Here is a 21,308-nt window from a genome sequence, read left to right on the forward strand (position 1 = left end):
TCGTCGGGCTTATTTAAAGGGGCGTTTACCTGTTTCAACATGACGACCAGTATCAGCAAATCAAAACTGCGCTTTCCGCCAACTGCAGCCCCAACAGGAAATGAACAGCGAAAAAGCGAGAATATGTGTTTAGTTTTATCAGCAAGCCATATGCAATCATCAAAAGAGCCATATATGGCTCGCGAGCCATAGGTTCCCGACAAACTTAATTGGTTCCGAGATAGTGTGTGTGTCCCAAAAAATAATTTCCCATAGGAAACCATTAAAATGAGAATAATCCGTTCCCAGGTCCCCATAAAACATAATTTTCTACTTTCTAATTTTCAAAGCCTTAAAACTACACAAAATGTACCTTATTTTATGTGTGATGGTCGTTGATGGCTTGATGGAATGGAGTTGCCGATTTCCTCAGCATTAAACACTTGATGAGGAACGTAACCTTCTTGCACCATCTTGAGGAATGATCCCTTGTAGGTGCTCTCTCTGCGATCATTTTATCTAGTTCCTCATCAATTGTATTCTGTTTAGCTGGGTTGATAACTCTTGGATATTTTAACCTTGCAGTCTACACTCTGCCTTTGAACTGTCAAAATTGAAACTCTCACTGTCGTCTGCCTGTCTGTTTAATGTCTCTTTAACTGAAGACTGGGGGCGGGGAATAGAGGACAAAAACAGTCGGCTGCCATTTTGTTGTAAGGAGAACGGGCTCGTTCGCAAACGACACGTCACTCATTGTGGCAGAGCTCTGTGTGGATCCCGAAAAATAGTTTGGATGCCAAGGTAAAATGTTCATAAATTTAACGTTTGTAAACCGAGACGTTCAAGAGGTTCGTAAAACGAGGTATCGTTCATAAAGAAGAACGGACACTGACTGCACTTTACGTTTTTTTTTTTTTGTGTGTGTTTTTTTTAAATGACGTTACACGAGACCTACAAATGCCGTATATTTCTCCAAAATTCAGCATCACAGAATCCACTGGCACCCGTAGAATCGTAGGTCCTAGCTTTTCGAAAAAAGAAAAAAAAAACAATTTGAAATGGGACTTGTTAGACCACAGTTAAAAATTAATCCCTCGCATTTCTAAATTGTAGTTGTGCTGTCAGTTTTTTTTTTTTTTTTTTTTGGCCGCCCATGTTTTCTGCACACGAGGATGCTGGTCTCTTAATACACCCCGCCTCCCCCAACACAGATTCCGGGACCCCCGCTCTCACCGCTGCCACCAGGCCCAGGTGGGCTTCCAGGTGTGCGTGCGGCCAGGCTCCTACAAGGCGGGGCCGCAGCAGACACTGAGCCACGGCGAGCCCCTGGACCCCCGCTTCAGCAACTCGGAAATCGAGTGGATCACGAAGGAGCAGGGCGGCACGCTCCTTTACGGCCTGCTCGTGCGGGTCGAGTGAGCGCCTTCCGGACACTTTTGACAAAGTGACTAACTAGCAAATCCAAGCCCTGCCCTGCCTTTGAGCAAGAGACTCCTCTCGGATCTCCTCGATCCGCATGATTGTTTTTCATTTGGGGCGTTCATAAAGAAGAACGGACACTGACTGCACTTTACGTTTGTTTTTTTTTGTGTGTGTTTTTTAAACGATGTTACACGTTTATGTTTTTCGAACACCCTTCCTTTATTTCAGCCCCCCCCTCCCAACCCCCCATCCGGTCAAGGTTGACGTTGATGAGGCCGTCACCAAATCATGACTGATGTGTTTTTACATGCAAAAAAAGCAAAACAAACAAACAAAAGACTTGAATTTTATGAATGAGCTTTTCGCACCGGATTGTTTACACATTCTTTTACGGTCATGCTTATAACCAGTCTCTTAGAACCTCCTCAGAAGAAAATCATAATTCGCCTCAAAGCTGGCAACGTTGTTTCCTAACACTTCCCAGTGCAAAAAAAAAAAAAAAGAATTAAACCCACCGAGAATAGTATTAGGAGGAGGGGGGGGGCAAGAGTTTTTCTCCGTTTGCGTTTTCACTCCCGGCTGAAGATGAAAACGCTTGTCTGAGCAGCTGGGATTCAAGTGAGATCCCGAGCCTTTGTCTGAAAGGAAAAGAAACACTTCCAGTCAAATGTGAACAATATTTTATTCTGATCATTTATGGCCCAGTGCTGCTTTGTAATGTTTCCCCTCTATGTTGCGTTGTACATAAACACCTTCCTGATTTATATGAAGAAATATATATAGAAAATTAAATAAAATGACATTATGCACAACTGGATGTTTTGTTTTTTTCACCTTCTCCGCCCCAGAAAAGACATCGAACTACAGTATTCCATTTCTCTCAAATTTCATTTGGAGTAGGGAACGGACATTTTTGTTGCATTGCACGATCAAATCGTTGTGAAAATATTAGTTTATTTCCCTATTAATGCCAAAAATGTGGTTTCGTCTCATTTGTCCACATAACTATAGATTAAAGATAATTTTAAAATAACACTGTTGTTTTTTATTTAGGTTTAATACAATGTCTCAAGTTAATTGCAATTGGGGCTTGACGACACCGGCTGTGGTGTGGTAGCCTTCACAATAAAAGCATTTTGTAACAGTTGAGGTAAGAAAACACGACTGACTGGAGTACGTCTTCATTCCAACTGCTAACAAGTGGATCTGACTCAAACATAAAAAATGTAGTAAAATATTCTTAATTTATACATGCACCCTGCTGTATACCTGCTGTATGAGACGCATTGTCTGAGTGCCCGCCACAATATAACCAGTGTTGAAATATGACTGACGTTTATTCTATTTTGAAATTCATGACAGAATTGTCGATTGCGCTTAGATTTGCTTGATGATAGCCACTCCAGAGGAGGCGGGAAGGAGTGTTGTCCCTCCCGTCTACGGTCGGCGAGACTCTGGACTTGTGCGGTCTACAACAAAGAAAACCTCGCACACTTAGGGGCGGTGGGACGCCGTCCGGCAAGCAGCCCGTACGTAACTTTACACCCTTTGTTTTTATTGCTCATTTTGGATTGTACACCATTTAATTAATCCCTGAATTTGGATGTTTGGATTATTTTTTAAAAAAGGAACCCAATACACCGGTTTTACCAAAAGGGTTTTTGCCCAAGATGTTACAGCGCTGACAAGTAATGTTGACTCGTGTCCGAACGATCCTGGTGAGTTATTGGTTCATTGTTTGATTTTTTTTTTTTTTTGTTTTAATCACACAGCCATGTCGGGAAATTTCGATTCGAAAGCACCTGTTCCCTCGAGGGCTTTCGTGCTTTGGCACCGAAATCAATCTGCCTGCTGTCAATTACTTTAAAGAGCGGTATTTCCTCATGCGAACTCCTGGGCAAACCGGTGTGTGCGAGTGCAATTAAAAAAAGAAACACTTTAAATCCAGAAGAAAAACCAGCTAACAACGTCCCATGCCACAGTAACGTTTCGTGATCATAAGCATGTCGATTTTTCTGGTGTTTGGATATTCGTGTTCTTCAGCCGATTGACTCTTGAGCCCCGAAAACCAACATCGGTACTGACTTGGTTCGTCTCGCGACTCCTTTCAACCATGGTGGCTGGTGACGTCACAATAGATCCAAGTTATTTGGCGTTTTCCGCACAATGGCAAGACCTGCAGCCAGTGTGTCTGTCTACAACTCAATAAATCTAAACGAAATGTTCTCTTCTCCGTATCGGGATTACTTCCCCTCCAAACCCCCCTCAAATGTTCCTAAATGAAACCTGAAACCTCTCCGTTCCTCCGAAACAAGTTCACTGACTCTGTGACACACACGCGCGCGCTCTCCAAACTGGTCCGACGGGCTGGTTACCGTGCTGGCTCTACGAGGGACTCTGCAAAATGTTGTTCCATGTGCAGGCGACAACTAGAAATAAAAATTTCCCATTCAATGCGTTGGTTTGTCATTCAAGTTAACCAATGGTTCTTACGCAGCCATTTCCCATGCGTAGAATAATAACAAGCGTACTTGGCTACTACGTGACCGAGTATCAGCTGGACTCGATTTTGTTTGGTTCAATTGTCTTCACGTGTGTTAGGTTGTCCGCTCGAATGTTCTCGGGGCATTTATCCCCTCAGTGTATTAACACAAGGGATTGACTCCTCCTTGGGCAAAAAGTTGGCGCTTCAATTGTTTGGCAAGAAGACATTAGGGGGTTTAATTCTATTGTCGAAATGTGTCACAGATGTGATGAAATGAGGCTCGGGAAATCACCAAGCTAACTGGGGAGAGGTAAATTTCCGGTTGGCACAAACCTTCGCTTCGCTCTACGGGGAGCGAGCATCAATGAGCAAAAATAAATAAATAAATCTGCCAATAAAAAGTGCCTATAAAAATCGAGGACACAAGATGGCGGCAAAGCGCTTAAAACCGAGAGGACTGTGGCACCGTCAAACCTCGTTTCTTTCGTACTCGCTGTCTTCACAACTCATGTTACAGAAATTTAGTTTGCGGTTCAGGTATTTGACACAAACAAACCACTTTTACACGAGGTTCGTCGGTGGTTTTGTCTGGCGCACTAGCATAAGTAACATGTTTGCACAAAACGATGCGGCGTGGGCTAGCATATCAGTGTGCTAGCACATTACAAAAAAAGATTACAACAAGTCACGAAACTTCCCTTTTGGCATTTATAGTCGCAATTGCAAGTGTTATGGAATACAGCAAAGTAGATTAACACTGGTTGCTTTGTCATGAGAGAATCCAAACGTTCACTTTCAATTTCACTTTTGATGTCTTGAAAATGTGCTTTGAGGGAGAACGGAGGACAGACACCTCAAACCGATGAAAAAACACCAACGAAATAAGCCCAAGTAAAAACACCAAGATTGCAGAGGAGTAAGTCGTAGACCAAGGGTGTCAAACTCATTTGTTACACATTGTTACAGTTTCCTTTGGGGGGGCCATTATGAATTTGGGGAAGTCATTAAACTGTTTCATCCCCCTACATATTACATATAGAGCGCACAACAAATGAACGAATAACTCATTTTCAAATCTGAAGTCAAGAATAAGGACAGTTATTGTATTTTACATACAACAATTTAAAATTTTGGTTCAGACTTTAGCAAGCATCATGAAATTTCACAAGTTTGAATTGTGTTCACGGGCCGTATAAAATGATGTGGCGGGCCAGATTCGGCCACCGGGGCCTGACTTTGACACCTGTGTCGTAGATTAATCGCAACTCATGCCTCATAGACATTAGTTTCAGAAATACCCGAGAATATGTTTAAAAAAAAAGTTCAACTTAGTGAATGACATATCTTCAACCCAGTCTGCGAGGTCCAAAAAATGAACTAAACTGGGTAATTGTAACTGTGTCTGCTCAAAATCCAGCGTGTGGGTACATAAAATAACACAGCTTTCTTTCTTTTGTATTTTTTGTCAACTTTGTGTGGCGATGTGCCATCAACTTTTTGATTTGACATAAAATATGTGCCTTGGCACATTAACTGTTGAGAAACAGTGCGGCAGTGTACTGGGTGTGTTTTGCCTTTCCACACTTTTCTTCTTTGTCATTCTCTACGATTAGTCTTTTCATTTTGTTTTTCATTTAACCCCCCCAAAAAAGGTGGGTCAGATGAATAACCCACAAAACAATTGTGGGTGGGTTCCAAAACAAGTCTGGAGGATGTTTAGTGGTTTATTCTTTGGACTTAACTTTTGGGGACAATCGTGTTGGCCGATTGAACCCATTCAGACTGACAACTGAGACCGTTTGCTTCCCCTCAACAGGTTTGGATGAGGCGCTCGGGCCCGGCCTCTGATTGCAAGCGTATCATCGACAGAGAAGGCGACCCCACCCACACCTACCATGTCTGCCCAGGAAGCCGCTCAGCCACCTGCCCAGTTAGTTGAAGTCAAACCCAAACCGGACCTCCCCCCGAAACCGATGGAGCGAGCACCCCCTCTGCCGTTGGAAGAGGATGACCGGCCCGCTAGCCCCTCGGGCGTCAATGTCAAGAAGATCGTGAACAAGTTCAGCAAACATCAGGTGGTGCCAGAGAAAGAGATGCAAAATCAGATCAAAAGACCGCCAGTGATCAAACCCAAACCCGCCCCCGGCGGTGGCGCTCCGCTCCATCCGCCTCCGCTGCCCAAGAAGAGGACTCGCCTCCCGCAGGGGAAGAGCACGGAATCGGAGGATGGCGACACCATCGGCCTCGAAGGAGGTCGCTCAGGTACTCTACGTTAACCTTCTGGGCTAATTACAGTCAAAGCTGGGTTGTCCAACGTCTCGGTTCTCACCTAAATTCGGTTTTCAACCAAAACATTTAGTTTTTTTATGCCTCGGTTTGCAACCGAAAATGGATTCTGGACCAAACTGAGCGCACCCGAATGCACCACTCGATCCCCCCCCTTTGCTTCCTTATACGTCACTTCCTCATGTCGCCTCATTGTCACCGACGCATTATTCTCGTGTGCCGTTTGTGTTTGTATTGTTCGATCACGATAAAAAAGCAGGCATTGATTACATTGTCTATAATGGGAAATGTTTCGGTTTTCGACCAAATCACTTTTCAAACAGATTTCTGGAACGGATTATGGTCAAAAAGCCAGTTGGACTGTACAATCATTTCCAGCACCCCATAAGAGAGAAAGAAATTCTACTGCGCGTCTCTGCACTTTGTGGGTGTGGCAAATATGAACAAAACGGGTTCTGCTCGTCACATGACTAGTTTTGCATCTGATATGTGAGTGTGTCTGGGTGTAAAGTCACATTGTCAAATTTAGCCATCGAGTATCGTCCTGAAACCAAAAGGTCTACAGCAGGGGTGTCCAAACGTTTTTACAAAAGGGGCCAGATTTGGTTCGTTAAAAAAGTAGAGGGGGGGGGGCAACTTTGCTGGACGTTCGTGACATATAACAGCAATTATTTGAAATAAATCCCTTCTCATTGACCTCTTTAAAAACAGGCACGTCTACAAATGATGTAGGTTGTTAGGTATTTCAGTGAAGAAATAGTGCCAATTTCTAACCATCCTTGAACTATCGGCCCTCACAGTCAATTTCCCTTCATTTGTCGCCATTTTAGGAAATTGGGGGGGCATATTGAAATTGAATTGACAATTGGAAATTTAATATTCACTTTTTTCAACATCTTATTTAACTTTTTGTAACAGTTGAACAGAAGTAATTGTTCTTTTGTTGATTGTCGCCATTTTAGAACATTTATATAATCACCATTTTAGAATTTATTTTTAATTGAGAAAAATTGCTGTTTTTTTTATTTAGAAAAACGTCATTTTAGATAATTTTTTAAAACTTAGAAAATCGCCATTTTAGAAAAACTATTGAAAAAGTTATAAAATTGACATTTTAGTAAAAAAAAAAAATACAGTAAAGTCTCGTTATATCGATATTCAAGGGAGTCCGAAAAAATATCGATATAACCGGGACTATCGATATATCCGACCCTGTTTGCATGTCATTTTCTCCGTGCGTGCATAGAAATAGTATCGATATAACCGGGACTATCGATATATCCGATATCGATATAACGAGACTTTACTGTATATATAAAATGGTCATTAAAAAAATTAGAAAATCTCCATTTTAGAAAATTGGGCGTTCGTTGGGTCAATGAGTCATATAGTAATTTTAAGCAGATTCTTTACTTACAGACAGTGTGGGTGTTCAAATACCTGACATGTTTCGGTGACTACTTCCACCTTCGTATTTGAACACCTACACTGTCTGTAAGTAAAGAATCTGCTTAAAATTAGATATCAAGTAGACAGGATGAACTTAGTACAACGAGTTATATAGTAATTTGCTGTTCCTTCTTGAGCCTCTAGATCAGGGTTGTCAAAGTCATTTTTTTGCCGCGGGCCACATTGTAGTTATGGTTTCCTCTCGAGGGCCGTTATGAATTTGGGGAGCCATTAGAATGTTTAATCCATTCCACATATTACATATAGAGCTCACAACAAATTAATAAATATCTAGTTTTCAAATCTGAAGTCAATAATAATGACTGTTATTGTGGCTTACATCCAAAAATATGAAATTTTGGTTAGGATTTTAGCAAGAATTTCACAAGTTTTATTTGCTTTTGCGGGCCGAAAAAAATGATGTGGTGGGCTGGATTTGGCCCCCGGGCCTTGACTTTGACACCTGTGCTCTAGATTGCAGCATTTAGCACACGCAGGTAACAGCGCTACTGCCCAATGTCTTCATTCTACATGCTGGGCAGGCGTGATAGATTTTATAACGGAGGAATATTGACCACGGGCTGCATTTGGGTCCCCGGCCCAACTTTGGACATGTCTGTTCTACGGTTTCAACACTATGCTCGAAAATCAACCATTTAAATCAAACTATCACATTTAGTTTGACTAAAGTCCGATACCTTCATGTTAACATTGAACGAAAAATGAACATAGATGTTCTAAAAAAACTGAGAGTAAGCAAAGGCAGTGGAAGACCCCACCCCTCTTTTGCCACTCTCCCTCTCATCGTTTTGCGTTTATTTATCCGAATTGGATTTTAGCCCAACGGCCCTCCAAATTTGAAGATGCCACTCGGGTCGCGCTCAGTTTCCAGAGCAAACGCTGAGTCGACAATCACAAGTGTAAGTGGAGTTTGGGTTCTTGTGGGTGAGCCAACGCGGAGATTTCCTTTTGCTTCTCGCAGACCCCGATGGAAGAGAGGTGGACGCACAGTTGGTTGTTGGGAAAGCAGAGGACGAGGAGGTCCCAGAGGGTGGTCCCGGCGCCGCCTGCGATCCGAGCTGCTGCTGCGCGTGCCACCAGCAGAGGCCTGGCATGAAGCTGGTGTGGGTGCCGCTGGAAGGCGAGGACGGCAGAGAGGGAGGCGACGTCTTGGCGGAGGAAGCCTCCGATGCGGCCTGGTCGGACGGCGACAAGGGCGATGCCCGCACGCAGGAGGAAAAGAGGGAGGACAGGGGGGGCGGCAAGGCCGATTATGGCGAGGTGGCGCGTTATGCCACGGATGAGAGTTGGGAGACGAAGCAGGACAGCGCCAAGTCCCAAAACCTGTTAGGACTCATCACAGACGAAGTCCCCAGAAGACTCTCGGATCCGGGGCCTCAGGTCCCTGTGGTAACCCCCAAACACAATACGTTACCGCCGCACAGGCGCATATCCGTCGGGAAGAGGAGGGCATTTATGAGTCCATCATCCCGACAGTGGATCCCAACCACAATAAGAAAGCCGCTCAGGAGTTGGACCTCCCTCAGCTGAAGCTGCCCATGCCGGCTCGCAGGTTGAAGCCCCCGGAGATCCAGAGGGATGGCGGTTCGGCCCCAGCGGGCGACGACGCACCACCTGCCATCCCGCCCCGCGTCCCCATGACCCTGGACCCTCGCGGCCTGGCGGAAGAGCGGACCTCGCAAGCCAGTCCGCGGCCACCGGCCAGCCCCCAATTGCCTCCCAGACCCCAGCCGCAACCGCCCAGGGCGGATTTCGCCAAGGACACTAATAACGTTGCCGCGCAAAGAAACGGTTGGCAAGCAGCGAGCACTTGCTTGTTCACCCGCGGCTGCTAAACCGTCACCAATCTATGTTTTGTCGTTTAGGAGAGAACGGGGAAAGCGCCAAGGAGGATTCGCCAGAAGAACCGTGAGTTGATCCTTAACCAAACCCAAACAAAATTGGAGAATCGTCACCCTCACTAAAGTTGTCGTACCATTTCAGGTCTGCCACCAAGACAGAACTTTCCAACAGCTGGAAGTCCCGCCTGCAAAATGGTGAGTCCTGATCTTGGAATCCAAGTCGAGTCAAAGCCCATATTTATTGGGGGGAGAGGGACGCAGCCCTGTGGGACTCAGACGCTACTGTCCTACTTGCTTGGGCTCTGGCACCATCTCGCGTCCCCCAGAAAAATTCTGTACGAGCTTCAATTTGGGTTTTAATCCTCAATGCCCAGATTTGTGGGGGGTGCGAGACGCAGGCCTGCGGTACTCCGACACTACTGTCATATTTGCTTGGGCTCTGGCACCATCTTGTGTCCCCCAAAAAGCCAGTAGGAGCTTGAATTCGGGTTGTAATCCTCAAGGCCCATATTTGTGGGGGGTGAGGGACGCAGCCCTGCGGTACTGCGACACAACTGTCATACTCGCTCGGGCTCTGGCATTTTGCATCCCCCCAAAAAAGCCCGTACGAGCCTGGCTTTGCGTTCTAATCTGATCGGGTGCGTCCGTCAGATGCTTTGATCCACAAACAAGCCGCCCTATTTGCGACGGCGGGTCGCCCCAACAGAGCCTCTGTACCAGACCTACCGGGCCACCGTCATAACCAAAGAGATCCACCGGCAGACGGTTTCCCGGAACATCAGCACTAGCGCCGCCGACTACGCCGTTGACTTGCCCGTCCGCAACGAGTGCACCTTATGGCAAAACCTTCCCGCCGTGCGGGATAGCGGCGTCCTGGAGCGCCTCAGCCCGGAAGAGTGCAAGTATCAGGAGGTGAGGTTGCGGTCATGGTGTGTCCTACCGCCAAAGGACGGCCCTAATCCTGCGCTTCTCCGCCCAGAGTATGTTTGAGGTCCTGACGTCGGAGGTGTCGTACCTGCGCTCGCTGCACGTTCTCACCGAGCACTTTCTGGAGAATCGGGAGCTGGTAGGGACGCTGGTCATCCGGGACAAGAAGCCCCTCTTTTCCAACATCCTCAGAATCCGCGAGGTCAGCGAGAGGTGAGGCCAAAAGATTGAAAAAGGGAGCCACTGCGCTCGCAAGGGAGCGAGCAGCGCCGCCCACCGCCCTCCCTTTTGCTTCGTAGGTTCCTGAAGGACCTGGAGGAGCGCGTATTTGAGAACATCGTCTTCTCGGACATCTGCGACATCATCCACTACCACTCCCAGCACAACTTCCCGGCCTACATCGACTACGTCCGCAACCAGATCTACCAGGAGAAGACCTTCACCTCGCTCATGTACGGACTCAGAGGCCGGGCCTCCTGCCACCGCAACATCGCACGCTAAGCGCTTGCCGTGGGCTTCCCGCAGGAAAAACAACGCCTATTTTGCCACCGTCATCAACCGCCTCCAGGAGTCGCCTCAGTGCCAGCGGCTGCCTTTCGTCTCCTTCCTGCTGCTGCCATTCCAGCGCATCACACGCATCAAAATGCTCATTGAGGTGAGCCGCAAAGACACTCCAACTGCTTGTGTTTAAAGAAACAAAAAAACAACAAACATTCAAGTTTCAAAGAAAACCAAAAATGGCAAACTTGCTCTTAAAACAAACCAACAAGGAATTGAAAAAAAAGACAAAAGGGATGAAAAGCCTTCTGGATGAATCCTTTTGCAGTAAATGTCAATTCCAGACGATGGAAATCGGGGCTCTTTTTAGCGAGCCGTTTTTTTTGGGGCTCGGCGCTTTCGGCTCCCAATGGGTCTTCATTTTTTATTTCTTTGGTTGTTGCTTACATTTTTTTATTTACTCCCAAAAATAATGTCAAATTATAAATTAAATTATAAAAATAATATCAAATTACAGATGTGTCAAGAAGGGCATTCGACGTAAAAGCTTGGCCAAAACAAACATGCGGATCAAACCTCTGAAGATGGAGGACACTGATTCGCTGTGGCGACCGACCCCTTCAAGGGAAAAGCCAAAAGGAAAAGAAGATTTATAAAAAGAAATACTAATTTAAAAAATATACAATATATCATTTTTAAAAATGTATATGGCTTTATACTGTTCTGAGCATAACATGGAGTGCTACAAAAAATAAAATATCAAGGACAAAAACAAAGACCCATCTTAAAACATGGTCAACAAAATGTTCGAATCTCTGATTGTGTATATTTATACGATTTTAACTATTTTGAGTAAATCACCATAAATAAGCTTTGATGACCGTACAATAAATGATACATTATAATCAGTAAAACAACAAGAAGAGAGCAGCATCCAGTTAAGTTGTTGCTAGTCTAGTCATACTCTTGCTCGGATTTTGACCAATCACATGCGGCTTTAACCGAAGAGGGAAATAAGAGTCGGCTCCCTACTAGGACTATCCAGTCGTTCACTTCAAAGAGCCGGTTCGTTCGCAAACAACCCATCACTTATCCAGACCTCCGCTTTGTCGTTGCAGAACATCCTGAAGCGGACAAAGGAGGGCACCAAAGAGGAGCGCATGGCCTCCAAGGCTCTGGCTTCCGTCTCCAAGGTGACTTTGCTCCCCGCCGCATTGCCTGGGACGGTAAGAAGCTCCTCTATTGACCTCCATTGAGCTTTGGCGCTCACGCAGATCATAGACGAGTGTAACACGGAGGTGGGCAAGATGAGACAGATGGAGGAGTTGATCCTCATCTCCAAAACGCTGGAGTTCGACAAGCTCAAGGTAAGCGGAGGAGAGCGGCAAAGGTCCCGAACGTCACTGACAATATCCCTCGACGGCCGCCCGTGCAGGCCATCCCCATCATTTCCCAGACGCGGTTCCTGGAGAAGAAGGGGGAACTCCAGGAAATGTCCAGAGGAGGGACCGTCTTCCAAATGAGAGTCAAGTTCAACCCCATCTACATTTTCCTCTTCAACGACCTGCTCATCATGACCACGAGCACAGTCAAGAAGGGGTGAGGCTAAAAGACAAACGCCGCGCTGGTGGCGACGCTACACCTCACCTACCCCCACCCCATATCACAGCGCTGAGCGCTTCGTGGTGCTGGACTACGCCCACCGCTCCCTGGTGCAGGTCCAGGCCCTGGAGGAGGACCGGAGCACTGGGCCGTACGAGAACTGCTTCAACCTCGTTCTGCTGGAGAACCACAACGGGCGTATGATTGAGCGCCTCATCAAAGCGCCCTCACAGTGAGTACGAGAGAAGCGTCGCTCGCCACCGTTTAGCTTGTCTTTCAGCACACTCTAATTTAATTTTCAACTCATTCAATGCCATTCCCGAATGTATTCGGGAATTGAAAAGTGTGACGTGAAGCGCCATTCCCTAGTTAGTTCAGGTTTTGGTTTTTCTTGCTGATAAAGTGCTGGTCAGACTACCGGCAATGTTTTTCCCTTCCACAAGGCGCAGCATTTGCCTTTTATCCATGTTAGCGCTTTGTTAGCGCTTCAGCTGTTATAAATCAATACGTATGTATTGTATTATGTACAGCTGCCCCCATTTCAAGATCAGATAACTCCAGACACATATAACTTGGGAATTAACTATTTTGTCTGATGAAAGGAGTTTTCTTGCGCTGAATTGAATATTTGTTTATGTAGTCCTAAAACTCAATACTCTGTAGGACCTGCAATTTGAATGAAAATGACAAAAACCTTGGCACTCGAGTGGACACATTTTTGCACATCATCTGGCAGTGAATGAGTTAATATACAATCAAATCTCGGTTTTCGACCATATTCCGTTCCAGAAACCTATTTGAAAACCAATTTATTTGAAAACCGAAACATTGCCCATTATAATCAATGGTATCAATGTCTGATGTAAAGGAAGCGTAGGGGAGTTGAGTGGTGCATTCAGATGCCCTCAGTTTGGTCGAGAACCCATTTTCTGTCATTAACCGAGACATGAAAAATTTAACTTTTTGGGTCGAAAACAAAATGGGTCCAGAACCAAGACGTTTGAAAACCGATGTTCGACTGTATTCGATTTATTCCCTTTTTTTCTGGTCATGTCGCAGACCAGTGAAAACGTACCGTAAATGCCCCACCAGGGGTTTCTCATTTGGACACCTCGACTAGCCTCTCCAAAATGTATCCCGACGAGCTCGACTCATTTGACCAAAAGAGATGAATTGCCCGCGTCTTGACAAGCGAACTCTTTGTGGGACAGGCCGGACATGCACAGGTGGATGGCGGCCTTCCCCAATAAAGAAGAAGACGATGTGGTCTATGACGCCTGGGGTGAGCGCATCCAGGGACAAACTGATGTGAGCGGGCTGCTGCTTTCCAGATGTTCTTTTTCACTCGAACCGCGTGCGTGCGTCAGACTGTCCTCAGGTGCAGTGTGTGGAGCAGTACGTGGCCCAGCAGGCCGACGAGCTCAACCTGGAGCCCACCGAGATCGTCAATGTCATACGCAAAACAAACGAGGGTAAGGCGAAATGGGAATCAAGCTTTAGTTTCAAATAATAGTTTTTTTTATTTTTATTCTATGCTAACTATTTTTTGAGGGATGGGCTGGATCACCAAAGAAGTCACAAAACTTAAAGGACAACCGATGCCTTTGGACAAGTTGTGTCCATAATTTGTAAAATGGCTTCAAATGACTTCTACTGAGCGCATTTTACAAAGATTCCACAATATATAGCTATATTTTACGTTTTAAGACTCGCACTGAATATTCCGGAAGTCTTGTTTTTGAGTTGGTGACGAGTCCCGACGTCACGGAAGGAGCACACTGTAGCAGTCCTTTTATCACGTCAACGCATTTTGCGGTACTTTGTTTGGTCTGAAAACTTCATGTTGATCCGTGTTGATGGTGAAATTAGAAGGAAAACACATAAATAACGCGATGGTGAATCCCTGTGTTGCACCGAACAACTATTTGATATTCGCTGACAAAAATTCCCAGGAGAAAAATCAGCCCATTTCCACGGAGCTTTGTCACCATCTTCTGCCTTTTTTGGGTGCTACATTTCTTTCCAGATGCCTCAAAATGACACGGAATAAATTCTTTAATCGATTGCAAACATTTATGCTTTCCTCTTCACAACTATTTGAATCATATTCATAACTGGATGAGTAACAAGAAAGCATCTTCTCCGAAGCTGAAGCCATTGTTTTGATTCTCGAGCAAGGCAAGACGTCTTGGCGTGACACCACGAACAAGAGGGCGGGACCTTCTGAAACTGGCCACTTCCTGGTTCAATTTGACGTAGTTTTTGGACACTAAGTCATTTTTATTGGTGTTTTTCATTTGACTAAAAATATCAGCCTGCGTGTTTTGGGTATTTTAGATGTTATAAAACGTTTTTCTGCTGTCAGTTAGGAAACAAAAAAGTGGTGTTGGTTGTCCTTTAAACCACCATTAACTCATTCACTGCCAGACCATCTGCAGAAATGTGTCCACTCCAGTGCCAGGGCTTTTGTCACTTCCACACAAATTGCAGGACCCTCTGAATATTGACTTTTAGGACTACAGAAACATTCAATGCAGCGTTAGAAATCTTCGACTCTCTTCTTTCATCAGAAAAAATGAGTTAATTCCTAAGTTACATTATATGTGTCTGGAGTTATCTGAGCTTGAAATGGGGGCAGCTGTACATAATACAATGCAATACATACATCTTGATTTATACAGCGCTTTAACAACAGCTGAAGCTCTAATAAAGCGCTAACATGGACAGAAGGCGGTGGCTGTGCAAAAGGCCCCTCGTGGGAGGGAAAAACATTGCCATAGGTCTGACCAGCGCTTTACTGGCACCCCCCGCATGAAAAATAACACCTGAACAAATTCAGGAATGGCAGTGAATGTGTTAATCAGCCAGTCGATTTAACCGAACGACCTCAGTTAAAAATTGTTAACACATTCACATATAACATAACAGCAACAACACATAACAAAACAGATTGTACCGTTTCAACACTCAGTTAATTTTTCTTTAAACAAATTCTGACAAGTTTGGAAGGGCAAGAGGGCCAGTTTGAAAGATATATTTTTTTTAAGATGGAGTATTATTCGGAGAAAAAAAAAAGTCGCCAATTTGCCAGTTTCAAACTCACAAATTTGCTGGATTTAAACGTTTTAAAAAAACTTTCGGAGTTTGAGATACATCATTGGGTCGTGCGGTGGGTTAGCAGGCTAATGCTCTTGCTTTGCTGACGGATACGGTCTTGCTGAAATGGACGAATTAATCAGTTGTTGATATGAGATGGGGTTTAGTCACAAAGAGATCCTTCAAGTTCAACAATATTGTGATTTCTATCCGCAGTTTGAAGGGGCGGTGTCGTGAAGTCGGTCGCGACCAAACGCATTGACATTGTGTACGTAGTTAGGACTTGAAAACCTTATCAAATACATAAATTACGCCATAACTGCAACTCCACAAGTACCCACTTTTGTTCTGCAAATCTCGTCTCACAAGGCTGCTAACGCTAACCCACCGCACGACCCAATGATGTATCTCAAACTCTGAAAGTTTTTTTAAACGTTTAAATTTAGCAAATTTATGACTTTAAATCTAGCAAATTTGCGAGTTTGAATCCAGCAAATTTGTTACTTTAAAATCCAGCAAATTAGTGACTTTAAATCCAGCTAATTTGTGACTTTAAATCATGCAAATTTGTTACTTTAAAATCCAGCAAATTTGTGACTTTAAATCCAGCTAATTTGTGACTTTAAATCAAGCAAATTTGTGACTTTAAATCTAGCAAATTTAGGATTTTAAATGTAGCAAAGTTGTTACTTTAAATCTAGCAAATGTGTGACTTTAAATATCGCAAATTTGCCACTTTTTTGCTCAGAATAATACCCCATCTCTAAAAAATGTATATATATATTTCAACCTAGCCCTAATGCTCTTCCATCGACAAGGATTTACAAAACTCTGATTTCAATCATCTGATTAATCTGTCAACGGAATTTGGATTCTGTCTGGAATCATCCTCAAAAAGGGACACCAAAGAAATAGGGGTGGTGGGAAGGGTTGTATTTTTATTTTAGTGCAGTTACACTTGCAGTTATTTTGGTGCAGTTGGGATGAAGAAGTCGAGCCTGAAAAAAAATGGGGGTGTCAATTCCCCACCTGCACAGGTTGGTACGAGGGCATCCGGCTCTCCGACGGCCAGAAGGGCTGGTTCCCAGTCAGCAACATCATCGAAATCACCAACGAGCACGTGAGGAGGCGCAACCTGAAGGAGCGCTATCGAGTCATCCAGGCCGCCAGCCAGGTCACTACCATCAAGAAACTTTAGTTGCCACCTTCACGCCGACGTTGTGGCGCTTCGCTGTCATCATGCACGTATGAACAATTGCCTTTCAAAGCTGCTACGTTAAGTACACTCAACACCATCCAATGCTGATCGCAGGCAACAAACCGGACCTCAATCCAAAGGAGAAACTAAATTGAGTGGACTTGCAAACGTTTTTGTGCTATTGTCCCCGGCTGGCGTCAGGCATGTTCCTCGCTCGGGGGTGGCGGCGGCGGAACAGGCAGCAGGTACTCCTCATAATGCTCCACGTCATCCAGTCGCCTGAATTCCAGCCATCCCGCGTCACTCAAAGGCGCCGCCGCAGTGTCGTCGGGTGGCGTCCCTTCGTCATTCGGACCCTGCCGTTTTTTCCAATTGTTCAAGGTGATGACTTGCCATGATAGTTTATAATAATAAATAATAATAATACATTTAATTTATAAACGGCTACCAAAACTCTCACAGTCACTTTTCAGTCACAGAAGATGTTTTTCTGTGGGTGAGCCGCGGCAGCCACACGCACCAGCGTTCACTCAACCCGGAAGTAACTCAAATAGATGGAAAGCTATCTAGCTAAGAGATAGCCAGCTCGACAACTAGCTATATAACTAATAGATAGCCAGCCAGATAGCTAGCTAGCTGGCCGGTTAGCTAATATATAACAAATAGATAGCTAATACAAAGCTAGGAAATAGATAGCCAGCTAAATGAACTTTAGTATATGAAAAAAAAACTTATTCCACACTACTCAAAAGTCGGGGAGGAGTGCTTATCGGCCACTTTCCCATCAGCCACTGCGGCGGAAGCCGCGGGCGTCTCCTCATCAACGTGAACGGCTCAGTGTTTCGGTCGTTATCAGTGATCAATAAAGCAATTCTTTATTTTTTTATTACCGTTAATGTACCCTGTAGTGGACTTGTAGTAAATCACACCACAGTTTTTACAGTCGCAGCTGTGGATTGATTCTGACATAGCACTACTGAAGGCCTAGCGATGAAATCCACGGCTCGCCGTTGGGTAAGACTAAACTAAACCGTCGCATTGGACTACTGCTGGTGTTCTTAACACAGCAAAAAAGTCACCCGGCAGCGTCAAAAGCATAAAAATCTGCTCATGTCCTAGTTTATGAGCGTACCTGGGGGTCTTTTGGGTGCGTGTAGCGCAGTTTGAGGAGACATGTGATGGCCAGGTCCTCCTCGGCGCTCAGCTGGACGACCATCCGTCCCGGGTGGGCGTTGCTGCGCGGGACCAGCGTGGGTCCGCCCAAGACTCTGAAGGCGTGCGGCCCGCGTGGGAAGGGGTCGGCTCGGTTGGGAGAAGCCAGGCTCGTGCACATGAGTGGCGGGGGAACGTTGAGCCGGTGGCCGCTGCTCCGTGACCGCTGGAGAGAGACCAGGCGGCAAAACATTTGTGCTTATTGGATTTCCAAAAATTCACAAATGCTGAAAATATTGAAGCGATTCTATACATATTGTTACATTAACTTCAGCCACCCCCGCCCTAAAAAAACACTGACTCAGGTGAACTACTTTATGAATGTGCTACATGTCAAATTCTTTTCAGATTTTTACCAATGCTCAATTACGGTACAATTTCTACAGTGTCACGTTTTAGCTTCTTTACACTCAATACCAATTGTTTAATAAATGATCACTCACCACCTGCGCAAGGATAAAAATGTGTATATTAAAAATAGTAGTAACCCTTGATATATCTGCAATATTCATTTCCTCAAATATTTTGAAACGCATGTAAAATTCTGAATTGTCTCCACAAAAATAACCATTCAATTGGATTGGATGTACCTTTATTCGTCTTGCAGTGGAGAAATTTACATTTCACAGTAGCAAAGTTATGAAAGGAAGAGGAAAGAAAAGAAAGTAGAAAAACAAAATACATGAGCTGGAAAGGCAGCCACTCTCGCGGCACCATCTTGAAGTCAAAAGAACAAAAAGATGTTTGTGAAATTTTAATATATTGACTAGGCTAATCAAAAAGTATGCAGAATCCATGGTTTTATTTTTTGCAATGAAAAAAAAATCATTTTTATACATTTATTATATAAATGTTATCTATTCTACTGTGTTAACTACAGGCCAGTAACGTGCGGTGAGGTTCATGGCTGGTGAGGCACTGACGTCATCAATGACGTCACAGCTCGTTTCTACTTAGTATTTGAACGGTAAATGTGAAAATTCAGCGATTTTTTAAAAAATCCTAAAACGGTGAAGTTAACTGGACAAGAATTTACTTAGTACAACTCACTAAATACATCTAACTGTTTAATTTATTTTTTCATTTGATATTTCCATGACAGCTTTCCATGATGACAGGTGAGGCACTGCCTCACCTGCCTCCACTGACTGCACGTCACTGCTACAGGCACTACTCGAATCTCCGAAGATAGTAGTTTCAGTGAATATTTGTATACCAAATAAATGAAACGTCTAAACTGCGAGTAAAAATTTAGAGTAAAATACACGTTCGATATAACATGTTCAACAAATGTACGGCCATTTTGCTTAAAAAAACAAAAATGGCGACGAAAGCTTGTTTTCCGTCCTGGTTTGTACTCTTACCTCCAAAAGTCTGGCGGCGTGAGGGGTCCCTCCCCCAGGCAGGATGAGGTCCTTGTTGCAGGCGGGGGGGACCGAAGAGGAGTCTCGGTCCCAAGTTGGAGCCAATGGGACGTCCTGTCCCGGTTGGGGGAAACCGAGACCTGCGGCCGCGTACTCTGCAGTGCGGGATGGCTGCTGAAGGGTCCTGCGGGACAATGGCGGGTGCACTGTTCGCCGGGGAACGGCGGGGGGCAACAACTCGCGCACGGGTTCCATGGCCAAAATCAAATTGGGACACTTTGGCCCCCGCGGTCACACACCTGACTTGAGCTGAGCAAGTTGGCAATGGGAGCCAAGTGGCCAAACAAATGAGCTCCAACCTCTACAGCGGCGCCCTCGCGTGGCGACAATCGCAACCGCGCTCGGGGTGTAAATTGAATTGCTTGCAAGGGTGTCAGTCATTTCTCGCGGCGAGCCACATTGTAGTTCTGGTTTCCACTCCGGAGTGGGGGGGGGGCGTAATAAATTTGTGGAAGCCATTACAATGTTTTCCACATATCACATACAAAACGCACAACAAATTAATGAATAACTAGTTTTCTTATTTGAAGTAAAAAATAATGACTGTAGAGATGCTAGCGTGTCATTTGTTGTGATCACGTGATCGGCCGCTAACTTCCGTAGGGAAAGCCAACACAGCAGTTGTCAGCAAGTGTTATCACTGTTTTGTAAACTTATGCGTTTCATTTTCGGTTTAGATTAATGAAAGTCTTACCATTTTAGTACAATTGTGATATCGTATATGGTTGTATAAAACATCAGCCATGTTAACTCCTGATAAGTCAAAGAAAAGGTATCAGCGAGCACAGCATCGTTCTCTGATAGGCAGGCGACAGCAAGGATCCAGCAAGAAACGAACAACGCTGCCTCAACTCTCCTGGGACTATCTAACTGTACTATCGATCAAGAAGAAGGGGACCAGGGGTACAATGAAGATTTTTAAGATTCTAAGTACAACTAGGAGAATTAATCTTGTGCCTCAGTTTGACAATATGACAATATGCTGTGCTCTTTCAAATTTGCATCCCAAGTTGGTTTAAGCATTCATCACAACATGTTGCCTTTCAAAATGTTGTCATGAATAAATATGATTCAAAATGTACAACAGACACTACAACTTTGTCGTCAAAAAAACAATACGGCGACTATTCAGTTGTATTAAAACACTGGATACACGTGTCCACTTTCTATGTATTCATAAGCTTTGAGGGACTTGTATGCCTTCAAAATATCGTGAGTGAACTGTCCGAGAGTATCGACAAGGTAAAAATAAATATCGGTGGAAGTAATGTCGGGCCATCAATGCGCCATCTTCGCCTTTTTCCTTCTTGTTTGCAGTTTTCTTTTTTTTTTTCTTCTTCTTCTTGACATTCGTCTCCGCTCGCCGCCGACGTTGTGCTGTTGATCCTTTCAATTTGAAGAATGGATCATCAACACATCCATTCTTCAAATTGAAAGGATTTGCCAAGTTAAAAGTACCGTCACGATACCCCAGCTTCTCAAAGTATCGCTCACGGACCTCTAACGGTAGCTTTTCCACAAAATCAGTGCATTGTTCAGATTTCATGCTCGTCATTTGCTTTATCCATACTCGCCATTGTTTTTACCTACCAGCGAGAAAAATCACGTGATTCGGACGTCACCTCCGTAAACAACTTCATCCCCGTCACATATCGCATACAAAAAGCACAACAAATTAATGAATAACTAGTTTTCAAATTTGCAGTAGAAAATAATGACTGTTATTGTGGAAGATAGAGGAAAAGGTTTCTTCAGGCGTACACCGAGAGCCTACACAGACGGTCTGTTATTGTGGTTTACATGGGACTATTTGAAATTGTGGACCGGACTTAAGAAAGCATCGTGGCACTTGACATGCTTGATTTGCT

General features: G+C 44.6%; 3 protein-coding genes across 4 annotated transcripts in view; 2 read left to right on the forward strand and 1 right to left on the reverse strand.

Moving 5' to 3' along the window:
• Nucleotides 1-2,282, forward strand: part of neurl4 (neuralized E3 ubiquitin protein ligase 4) — a 32,336-nt gene extending 30,054 nt beyond the window's left edge. Inside the window, exon 29 of one of the 2 annotated variants that reach the window (XM_088990887.1) lies at nucleotides 1,191-2,282. In XM_088990887.1, coding sequence (XP_088847013.1) covers nucleotides 1,191-1,398 — 208 coding nt within the window. In that variant the 3' untranslated portion in view covers nucleotides 1,399-2,282. The remainder of the gene's footprint in view (nucleotides 1-1,190) is intronic. The other variant, XM_088990888.1, reaches the window with a different exon arrangement.
• A 444-nt stretch (nucleotides 2,283-2,726) lies between these two features.
• arhgef15b (Rho guanine nucleotide exchange factor 15b) lies at nucleotides 2,727-18,510 on the forward strand. Its single transcript, XM_088990889.1, is given in 17 exon segments — nucleotides 2,727-3,119; nucleotides 5,703-6,148; nucleotides 8,604-9,077; nucleotides 9,080-9,433; nucleotides 9,508-9,550; nucleotides 9,626-9,678; nucleotides 10,190-10,395; nucleotides 10,463-10,623; nucleotides 10,710-10,862; nucleotides 10,936-11,065; nucleotides 12,027-12,101; nucleotides 12,183-12,275; nucleotides 12,344-12,507; nucleotides 12,578-12,742; nucleotides 13,722-13,792; nucleotides 13,878-13,982; nucleotides 16,644-18,510. Coding segments are annotated over 16 exon segments (2,775 nt in total). The 5' UTR covers nucleotides 2,727-3,119; nucleotides 5,703-5,781; the 3' UTR covers nucleotides 16,805-18,510.
• LOC148902391 (uncharacterized) lies at nucleotides 17,002-20,584 on the reverse strand. The gene is made up of 3 exons (XM_088990891.1): nucleotides 19,381-20,584; nucleotides 17,937-18,182; nucleotides 17,002-17,160 (listed from the first exon to the last, which is right to left on the reverse strand). The coding sequence occupies exons 1-3, from the start codon at nucleotides 19,633-19,635 to the stop codon at nucleotides 17,002-17,004; spliced, it is 660 nt and encodes a 219-aa protein (XP_088847017.1). The 5' UTR covers nucleotides 19,636-20,584.
• Between the last annotated feature and the right edge of the window lie 724 nt (nucleotides 20,585-21,308).

Source organism: Hippocampus bargibanti, linkage group LG02, assembly GCF_051943395.1.
Source record: "Hippocampus bargibanti isolate YZ-2025 linkage group LG02, ASM5194339v1, whole genome shotgun sequence".
NCBI lineage: Eukaryota > Metazoa > Chordata > Actinopteri > Syngnathiformes > Syngnathidae > Hippocampus > Hippocampus bargibanti.